The sequence below is a fragment of the Chrysemys picta genome, unplaced genomic scaffold, assembly GCF_011386835.1.
Source record: "Chrysemys picta bellii isolate R12L10 unplaced genomic scaffold, ASM1138683v2 scaf775, whole genome shotgun sequence".
Classification (NCBI taxonomy): domain Eukaryota; kingdom Metazoa; phylum Chordata; order Testudines; family Emydidae; genus Chrysemys; species Chrysemys picta.
The window spans coordinates 1-10,152 of NW_027053482.1; the positions used below are offsets into that span (position 1 = coordinate 1).

At 51.7% G+C, this 10,152-nt stretch overlaps 1 protein-coding gene across 1 annotated transcript; it reads right to left on the reverse strand.

Moving 5' to 3' along the window:
- Positions 1–3,451: 3,451 nt before the first annotated feature.
- LOC135979334 (maestro heat-like repeat-containing protein family member 7) lies at positions 3,452–9,004 on the reverse strand. The gene is made up of 5 exons (XM_065579746.1): positions 8,879–9,004; positions 5,427–5,602; positions 4,729–4,866; positions 4,441–4,558; positions 3,452–3,795 (listed from the first exon to the last, which is right to left on the reverse strand). Exons 1-5 carry the CDS (start codon positions 8,948–8,950, stop codon positions 3,595–3,597), a joined length of 705 nt encoding a protein of 234 aa, XP_065435818.1. The 5' UTR covers positions 8,951–9,004; the 3' UTR covers positions 3,452–3,594.
- Positions 9,005–10,152: the final 1,148 nt, after the last annotated feature.

Sequence of the window (10,152 nt, forward strand, 5' to 3'; positions counted from 1 at the left end):
AAACACCCAGCCAAGGCTTTCTGACACCTCTGCAACACAAGATGGGACAAGGAGAGTTTGCATCATGAGAAGAGCTGGAATCTGTGGTCACTCTGCAGTGAAAAGCCAGCTGAAATGATCAATGAGGGAAAGGAATGTGGGGGTCACATGGTATCCTGCTGACCCTTGGTGTCTCTTTGTTCCTATTAGTGGAGGCTCCTGGCGTTTGATCTTCATGGTGGCTGCAGTTCAGTGACTTAGGAAGTGGCTGCTGGGAGCCATAAAACATCTCCACTTGTGTGTCCATTGAAGGCCAGGGAACTTGCTTGGGTAAGCAGGTAGGGCTGAGATTTTTCACTTTTGGGAGGCGGCTCTGGAGACAGATCTAGCAGGAGAGCTGGAGCAGTCAGGGCCTGCTGCACCAGGGAGCACATGGCAGCGGGACTCACCTTGCCCACGTCAGGGTCCTCGTCCTGTAAGTGAAGGAGCAGTGGGACCAGGCTGCGGGTCACTTCCTCCTGCAGCAGGGGCTTCTGCCTCCTCTTCACTGTGTTAAGCAACTCTGTAAAGAGCATGATGGCAGCAGAGCGCACCTGGGGTCTCACCTGTGATGGACACACAACCATGAGGGGATCTCACTGAGGGAGCTTCACACTCTCCTTACAGGGTGAGCTCGGCACAATGCAAACCACAGATAGGGGCCAGTCTGACTAATAACTCCATGGTCTGCCCACCAAGAGGGCACCCATTTGCAGAAAGGTTTGGGTGGAGGGGCAGACAACACAGGTTAGGACAGTGGTTCCTAAATTTCCCTGGAGGCCTCCTGTAAGTGCTGACTCCATCCACAGTGAAGGGCTCTTTGGAGGGTTTCTTTAATGGGTTCAACACTTTCATCGTTTCATAGCATTTAAGGGTCATTCATTCATCTAGACTCCAAAGCACAGGACATTACATTTCACCCCATGACCACTACATTGAGCATGTTAACTTGAGTTAGATTAAAGCATATCAGTCCTCAGGAGACCAAACGGTTGCATGCCACACACAGCGAACACGAGAGACCAAGGTGTCACCAATGCCTGAGGCCCAGGCAATGGCTCGGAACTGATCAGGTCAGATATGCCACCACTACGACTCCAGAGTCACAACACTGCCTGGCTGGGGATGGGCAGGTCAAGAGCCCCTGACTTACAGCATCGAGTAAGGGGATTAGCTTCCTGGCCACGCTGGTGAGCTCACTCCCATCCAGGCTCTGCAGAAGGTTCTGAACAGCTGAGATGGCCTCCAGAATACTCCCATCATCCATCTCATCCGAGCCCCAAAGGATGGCAGGCAGCAGGGCCTTGACTTGTTCCACCTACACACACACACATGCGGGGGGCTCATCAGATCTCCCAGCCCTCCAGTGAGTACACGCCACAGTGCCAGGGCTGTGTTTATTCTACCCCATGGCACCAAGTCAGAGAGAAGCTCCGTCTCCACAGTCGGAGGCGTGGTGCTTTAGAATCGATGGGGATGCCTGATGAGGCAATCAGTGAATCCTAACCCCATCCCGGGTCGTTCTGGTGTAGGGTGGGCAAAGCTGTGGTTTGCTTCGGGGCTTTTCTCTCTTTTCTACGTGCTATTAATTATTATTATAGCAGATGCTGGCAGCAATCTCCATAGTTAAGGCTGGTACACAGTTTCCATTCTAGTTGCTCCTTTTGATACGCTCCTAAAAACATTCCCTTTTTGGATGGAAATGTTCCATGCTGTCTCCCCAGTCAATTGTGATTTTTTCCTGGGGTGATTGCGTCTCTGAGCTGTAGGGCAGTTTTTCCACTTACAAACAAACAAACGAAAACTTCTAGCCACCTTCTTTTCCCATGCAGACAATCCCCCAAAGGGTGAAACTTGGGGAAAAAATCAAACCTGGCCCATGGGGAGTCCTAGGTGAGAGCTGAACCCTCTGCAAAGTTTGAGAAACTTGGACCTGATAGTGCAAGGCATTGAAGTATCATTTGGGGGCAGGGTCACAAACACTCTTTAAGAGAGTGCTCTGCCTCTCTCAGGGCCAGAGACTTTGGGGCCAGCCAGCTCCATGCATTAATCAGATGCAGCGGAGGAGGAGAGAACTATTTTGGGCTGTCAGGAAGGAAGGGGAAGCAGGAGCAGGGGGGAGTGGCTCCTAGAGTACCCTGGGAGGGAAGGCAGGGGAAATCTGATGGGGGAAAAGGGCCTCCAGGGAGGAAGCCTTGGGAAGCAGTCCTCCCCCAAGAGAACAAAGAACTCCGCAGAGCCTGGGGGCAAAAAGCTTGCAGAAGGGGTGCCCAGGAAGGGGGCCAAAGTTAAGTTTTCTTATGTTTACTAAGGACAGGGTGGAACCTTTGTTGTGTGAGCTCAGAAGAGGAGATGTGGTAATGGCAGAAGATCCTGTTTCTGATTTTTAGTCCGTTGGACACTGTCAGGTTTGATTCTGAGGGTTTTATCTTTGGCCTTCAAAGGCTTGTTTGTCTTAATAAATGAGCCTGAATAAGGGTGTTATTGAACGAGGTATTTGTGAAGTCAAGCCGAGGAGGGGAAAACTGAGGCAGTGCTGCAATGTTGGGTCTTGCCACTGGAGGGGGCGATGAGACAGTGCCCTGTGTGCTCGCTAAGGTCTTTAGACCAATCAAGGTCTTCCTTTGTGACAGCACCAGGAATGGTCTCTCCAAGAAGGAACAGGAATGCTGCTGGGGTAATTTGCATGGGGGAGAATTAGGGTTACCATATCTGAACTTTCAAAGAGAGGACACTCCATTGGGGGGGGTAGCCCTGCCCCCTAGCCACTCCCTCCCACTTCCCGCCCCCTGACAGCCCCCCCAGAACCCCCGACCCATCTAACCCCCCCGCTCCCTGTCCCTGACTGTCCCAACCCCTCTCCACACCCCTACCCCCCTGACAGCCCCCCCGAACTCCCGACCCATCCAAACCCCCGCCCCGCTCCCTGTCCCCTGACTGCCCCCCTTCTCCAACTCCCCGGCCCCCTTACCGTGCCACTCGGCTTAGAGCAGGTGTCTGGCTCCATGCCCCAAGGAGCGCCCCGCCCGAGTGCTGCCGAGCGGCGTGCTGTGGCTGTGGAGGAGGGGGGGAAGCGGGAGAGGGGCTCTGGCCGCCACTGCCAGCCCTGCCACCGCGTTCCCTCATAGGCACACAGCCCCACCCCCCAGCGCTGCCGGGCGGCGTGCTAAGGCTGCAGGGGATGGGGGGAGCCGGGAAGGGGCTTTGGCTGCCGAGGCCCCAATGCGAGCGGCGCTCGGCCGCCCTGTCAGCCGCTTTTCGGTCGATAAATAGCCGACTGGGGGGAAATCCCGGACATTTTTAGATTTTTAGAAATCCCCCCCCAGAGGCTATTTAAAGAGCGAAAAGCCGGACATGTCCGGGGAAACCCGGACGTGTGATAGCCCTAGGAGAGTGATAATGTCCACCTGAAATCCAAGCAGTAAAATCCCATCTAAAATACTCTCCGAGGAAAGATCTGCATTGAGGGGCCGTTGTGATCCCCGTTCCTGCTGGGGAAATGGAGGCACCGAGAGGGTCAGCAAGCCAGCAGCAGAGGTGGGCTCAGAACACTGTGCCTCACTGCCTGCCCAGAACTCAGTCCACTGGGTCACAGCCACCTCGTCGTTTTCCAGTTAACCAAGCCTGGGCTCTCACCTTCCCTGGTTGGGTTGCCAGGATGCCGAGTCCTCTTAGACCAAGTGAACGGAAAACTGGGCTGGGGTGTTTTGTCCACTCCTCGAGACGGTCCAAAGTGTCTGGATGTGGGAGCTTCTTGGCCTCTTCGTAACGCAGAAGCTGAAAACAACACAGAGCGAATCAGCAGCAGGGTGCTTACCGGAGAACTTTGTGTGTCGGTTCTGTGGAGAGGCATCATAACCTCCATGTTGTACCATCCATTGCTATACATCAGCCCCACTTTGTGTGTGACACCCAGTCCTCCCACTGACTTCCTGGCCGTTAGCACTAGACTCAGCCATAGGCGTTAGCAGAGCTGCTCTACCCTCCAGGAGAACATGTAGGGCAACAAAATGTTCAGTGACCATTTGTATGGCGGACTCTTGTGCATCTGGGGGTTTGCCAAGAGCAGCCGAACCCCTCGTGGTGACCCTGTGAAGCAGAACAAGCCGCTCTGAGATAACGTGAAAGCTGGGACTGAGAAATCAAACCCCTGAGTTGAAATCCTGACCCCACTGAAGTCAGTGGAAGTTTTGCCATTGATCTCAATGGGCCCAGGATTGGACTCCTGGTGAGGAGAGAATTAAACCCCATCCCTTAATGAGTTAGATGAGGAGACAATCCCTGAAAACTGTCAATAGGAACTAGCCAGACAGAACCCGTGGAAATGGGGAGGACAACCTAGCGATGGACTATAGAGCCACCTCATTCCTGGTGATGTGCCTCTAACTAACCCAATTGCTCTCATCAGCTAATGAAACTTACTTCTACAAAGAAGGCCATCATGGTCAGCCTGTGTTTCTTATCACCTCTGTCGAGGAGCGGGATCACTAGGTCCAGCAGCATCCTTGTGGTCTCAGGGCAAGCATAGTGCACCATGGCTCTGTGACACAAAGCAGAAATACCTTTGTTAGTAAGGGAAGAAGCACATTCTGCAACAAGGGGGTGAGGGGTCAGCTTGGGGCCACATGGCAGCCCAGAAGTGAGGAATGTTTCATTCTGGAATTGCCCCCACTAGCAGGACTGACTGCATGGAAAACGCTTGTGTATTACCTGGCCAGCAGGCTCACCCCACGGAGGTGATCTTGGGGGCTTTGTAGGAGGATCCAGCCTTGCTCCTTCTCCATAACAGTCAGCTCGGAACGGCAGCCAACACAGAGAAGCAGCATCTTTATAGCCTCCACTGCAGAGCTAGATTCAAACAACACACCAGCGTGACTGAGTGCCAGGAGCCCCCTCATGGTAGGTCTGTCAGGGAGTGACGGATTCACTTGTGTGTGGAAAGACACACCAATGGTTTAAATAGAGCTTAGGAAGGCACAGGTTCGTGACTGGGGTTCCTAGGCACTATAGTAATACAATTTAATAATATGAAGAAAGAGAAAGAGTTCTGAGCAAATCCTACAGACAATTGCACATCAGCACTAGGACATGTCAATGTCACAGAACAGGAGAACTTCAGCCCTTTAGTGTCGGACCCACATTCCTTTGACACACTGGCAAATTGGCTCCCACTAATTTCTCCCCATAGCTGCTGGGATAGTCTTTCTACTTCCTCTGCAGTGCATTGGTCGGTATGTCATTTACCACTGAGAGACACCCTTGCAACCTAAGCCCTGCCTGCTAACTCCCTCAGAATTAGAGAGTTATGGAAAACCTGCAGGGGCCACATGAGAGCTGGAGAAGAGAACTATGACTTCTCTATGACTGTCCATGTAATTAGACCGTTGACTTTCCAGTAGGCGCAGTACCTGGTGTGGAGGCTCTGCCGGCTGCTTTCCCTTCCAGAGACTTTATCCCCTGGTATGCTCTGTCCCAGGCTGAAATGGATTTCGACAAGAAGAGCCATTAGCAGCTGAGGATAGAGGCGGGTTGTGGCATCTCTGGACTTGCTCACCGAGATCATCTCATAGAGAGCGCATGTGGCCTGAAGAGGGAACAAGACAGACACAAACTTACTTGGAAATCCTACTCCCTCCTGCATCAGTTCTCAGGACTTCCTGCTTATGTGCTATGAAACTCCCCTGATTCATGGAGAAACAAACCGAGTTAAACTGCCCTGAGCAGCAGGGCGGGGGAAGCCGGGCACTGGCAGGTTGAAGGCTTTGCCTTGTGGAGTCTGGTGACACTAGGCTGCATTGCCACACAGGGGACCTAGCTTTGATTTTGGATCTCGCAGAGCTTCCTGACCTGCAGGGGCTGCAGAGACAGCATGCTTGGGGTGGGGGTAATGCCTCATGGGACTAAGAATGGGAGAGAATAAATTAATGAAGAGAAGAGTGGCTCTTTCATCAGCTTCCTCGGCATCTTTCTTCTCCCTCATTTGGACTTCCACCGTCATTCTTTCATGCTTGCATTGTTTCTTGGCTTCCAAGTGCCTCAGAGGGGCCTTTTCTTCTGCATCTGGGGTCTAGGGGGGCTGAGACCCTGCTTTTTGGTCAAAGTCCATGAGCAAATCTCTCAGTTCGTGTTCTGCGGCTTTCTTCTTAACAGATAGCCCCCTTTCTTTACATGCTTTTTCAAGTTCTTTTGAGTCAAGACTCTCAGAGGATTGTGATTCACCCATTGTAACTCATCTTTAACCCTTAAAACTTTCCATATCAAATTTAAACTTTAAATAGTGTTGGGTTATGATCTTTAAGCCCAATTGACCTGTGGCATGTGACTCCTGTGCTGACTACGGCAATTGTCACGCTCTCTGGAGTGGTTCACAACTGTGAGTGCCAATCTTAGATCAGACTGCCATAAAACAGGGCAGGCACCCCAAACTAGTAGTATATTCTATAACTGGATTTCACAAAGCCAGTAACAATTGTGCATTCCTGGATTACAGTACCAGTTTTACCAAGGACAGTCTTACCACAGACAGTCCCCTTAGACATTCCAGCCTATCTTGCCACCCAGACAAACTGAACTTTGTGATTAAAGGTTATTAAAACCAAAAATCACACCACATCAGGTTACTCCCAACCCCAAAGCGTCAGTCACTTACCCTAGGTCAATTGGTACTCTGGATCTCACACCAAAAACAACACTGGCAGCCAATTCTCTAGTAAACTAACTAAAGATTTATTAGCTAGGAAAAATAAATGAGAGTTATTGAGAGGTTAAAGGAGGTAAAATACATTAACAGGTGAGTCAAAATTTGTAAATCCCAAATGATAGCGGAGATGTAGTAATCTCTTGGTTTCCTAAAAGTCTTTTCAGGAACCCAGATGTTTCTGGGGATCTCCATTTTGCATTTGGCATCTTCCCTGTAAGAGTCCAAACAGTCAGAGATACAGGATCATTCCTTGACATCTATTTTATAGCTTTTCCAGAAACCAATCTGAACAGTGTCTTTATCCAAGTGGGTTTGGATGAGTAGGAAATTCAGACTTAGTCTGTGAATTCCCGTTGTCAAACACAGTAGCCCTTGCTTTGAAGTTAGCAGTCTTCTTCATTTACATTTCCAAGGCTCCAATTGTGTTTGATGGGTAATTTAATTACAGGGATATACACGATGCCAATGTAATGTAATAGCAAACAAGAATCCTTCATTAGTTTTCATACACTTTACACATCAAGTTCATTCTCATCTTTTAACACCAACGCACACTTTTGATCTAGGGTTAACTAATTACAGGGATATACACAATACAATAGCAATCAACAGGTTATAAAGATAAGTGTTTCCTTTAACTTTTCCTTTGAACTAAACAAACACACAGGTGAACTGCCTGATTACACTACAATAGCTTTTGACACTCCTTTGATTTCTATTAGCATCTGAGTGAATTAGCCTGCAACCCTATCCTGAGCTGCACCAGGGCAGACAGTGTCACAGGGGTTTCTCAGAGCTCCAACATGGATGCGATGAATGGAACCCTCCCCCAAGGGTTTGTCAGGACATTATGGAGTAGCCCCAAAATGGAGGGGATAGTCTGTCCCTGTAAAGGTAGCGGTGCTAGGGGTCAGCCCATCCTTGTCACGTGGCGTGGCCCTGTCAGATTTTGAGATGTCTGATATACGTAAGGAGCTGAGAAATACTGGTAGGGAAGAAGTGGTCCAAGGAATAAGTCGTGCTCAGGAGGAACTCCTGTTATGTTTCTGTAAGGACCTGGGAAAAGGAGCCTTGCAAAATGGGAGGGCCAGGACTCCCCTCTCTCCCAGTGAATCGGGATGAGCTTTAGGAAGGAGATCAGCATACATGCTGCCTCCTCCCTCCTAGCAGAGGAAACACCAGCAGGAGAAGGCTGAACCCAGGGGTGCTGGAACACGTTGTGTAGTGGGGGTGCTGAGAGCCATTGAACCAAACTGTAAACCCTGTATATGATGGAAACTGCTTCAAGCCAGGGGGTGCTACAGCACCCCCGTTCCCCCAGTTCCAGCACCTATGCCTGAACCCTCTGAGCCTGAGGACTGACTGGGGAAAAAGGGCCACCAGGAGAATCTGGCTAAGGCCCCATAGTTGGCTAACTTACAACCCAGCATAAAGGAGGAGACTGGGGGAGTCCTGCCTGCAGGAGAGGTGGAGGGACTGCCTGAAGTAAATGCCACCTCCAGGAGGAAGGCTAGGGGGCAGGGACTCCTATCTTATGGAGGGAAACCAGAAGGACTGTTTGAAACACAGCCCAGCTGCTGCCAGGGAGGCTGGGAACAGCTTTGAAGAAGCTCCTCAGAAGTTGGGTGGGAAGAAGTCACAAGGAGCCACAAATCCAGGGCGGGAAAAGCAGAAGCTGCAGACCCCTGGGAGTTGCTAACAAGCAGGAAAAAGGGAGGAGCAGCTCAGGGAAGTGGTGAGGGATTGAAGGAACAGTCCTTAGCAGCCTATCATGGGGTCCGTGGGCTGGAACCCAGAGCAGAGGTCAGGTCTGGGTTCCCCAGCAAGAGGCAAAGTACCGACCTCAGGACTAAGAGACCAAGAATGATGAGGCTCAGATGGGGGCTGAAGGCCTGGCACAGAGGCTACTACATGTTGGGTTTTCCCATATTGGACTTTTCTGTTAACCCTGGAAGAGGTGACGTGGCCAGAGGGCCAGACCATGGAACCTGCGGAGTGTTGCAGAACCAGGAGGCTGGACAAGGGGACACCAGTGTGGAATAAGCCCTGCAACATCATGTCCTGGCATGAGCAGGTGCGTTGGCGGTGAGTGTGCCGTGTGACAGAGACATAGGATAGATTTTACTGTATGGGGCTATGGATGTTCGAACAGTGACTTACGGCAGCAGACGTGTGAGAGGCTTGGTGCTCAGAGCTGTGGTGACTCTGCAGCTTCACAACCAGGTTCTCCATCACCTGTCCTCCGAGGGCCGGGTCAGCAGATAGGAACTGCCATAGCTCGGCCGCATTGCTAGAAATTCAGAAATACGGCAACATGAGGGACTAGATGGCTTAGGAGAAAAGGTATTAAACCTCTTCACCAATGTAATCTCTTTGTAAGAGAAATCTTCCTGTGGAGCCAACACCCTGCCCAGCAATCCAGTCCCCAGAGCTTGTGCAATTCAATGTGGAGCATGAACAAGGACTCCATGGACCTCAGATTGAGAATCACTGGCACAGGATATGGAGCATTTCAGCTCAAGGCTGCCAGTGTGAATCTGGCCTCAATTGGTCACGACCGGTTACTGGCTGATGGCTAATAACGAGAGGCTGATGGCTAATGGCTAATACAGCTTCTCTGGCAGCAGATGTCCTATATGAAATGAACTAAGGGTCTCGGACCAGTGCCCAGTGCACGCTGTCCACATTACAGAGTCAACCACCATACTTGGCCCTTGTTGGTAGGTTCAGGGATTGAACGGGACATGGAGGCTGAATGAGCCTTTCTTGCCTAGTCGGCAGCCCCTCCAGCTATGAGCTCAGAGTGTTGTTAGGGGCAGTGTGGAGGAAGCTTCATCGTCACTTCCTGGGCTGCAGCTGAGGTCTTCATTGTCCAAGGGTGTCAATGGGGCACCTTTCACCAGCATTAAATTCCCTTTAAAAAAAAAAGGGAGCGGGCATGCAGCAGCGTGGCTCAGATCTCCGCAGCGCTCAGCCAACAACTGTGTGAGGGAGGGTTTCAGTGGAGTCCTCTGATATGCAGGGCTGGCTCTAGGATTTTTGCCGCCTCGAGCAAAAAAAATGTTGGCTGCCCCCACTTTTTTTTTCGTACCCCCCTCCCCCAGCCCCGCCCCAACTCCACCCCTTCCAAACCCCTTCCCCAAATCCCCAGCCCCGCCTCCTCCCCTGGGCGTGCCACATTTCCCCCCCCCCATTGCTTCCTGGGGGCCCCCGCGACCTCCCACCCTAGCTCACCTCCGCTCCGCCTGCTCCCCCGGGTGCACTGCCGCTCTGCTTCTCCCCCCTCCCTCTCAGGCGAAGGAGGGGGGAGAAGCGGAGCAGCGGCGCGTTCAGGGGAGCAGGCAGAGCGGAGGTGAGCTAGGGTCGGGGGGCGCAGGAAGTAACGGGGGGTAGAGGAACCACTCCCCGCTCCAGCTCACCTCCGCCTCCCCTGA

Coding starts and splice junctions, on each gene's coding strand:
- LOC135979334 (XM_065579746.1), bottom strand. CDS start 8,950: ATGGAGAACCTGGTTGTGAAGCTGCAGAGTCACCACAGCTCTGAGCAC. Junction 5,603..8,878: donor CCTCTCACACGTCTGCTGCC/GTAAGTCACTGT, acceptor TTCCCTCTTCAG/GCCACATGCGCTCTCTATGA. Junction 4,867..5,426: donor CGGCAGAGCCTCCACACCAG/GTACTGCGCCTA, acceptor GTTTGAATCTAG/CTCTGCAGTGGAGGCTATAA.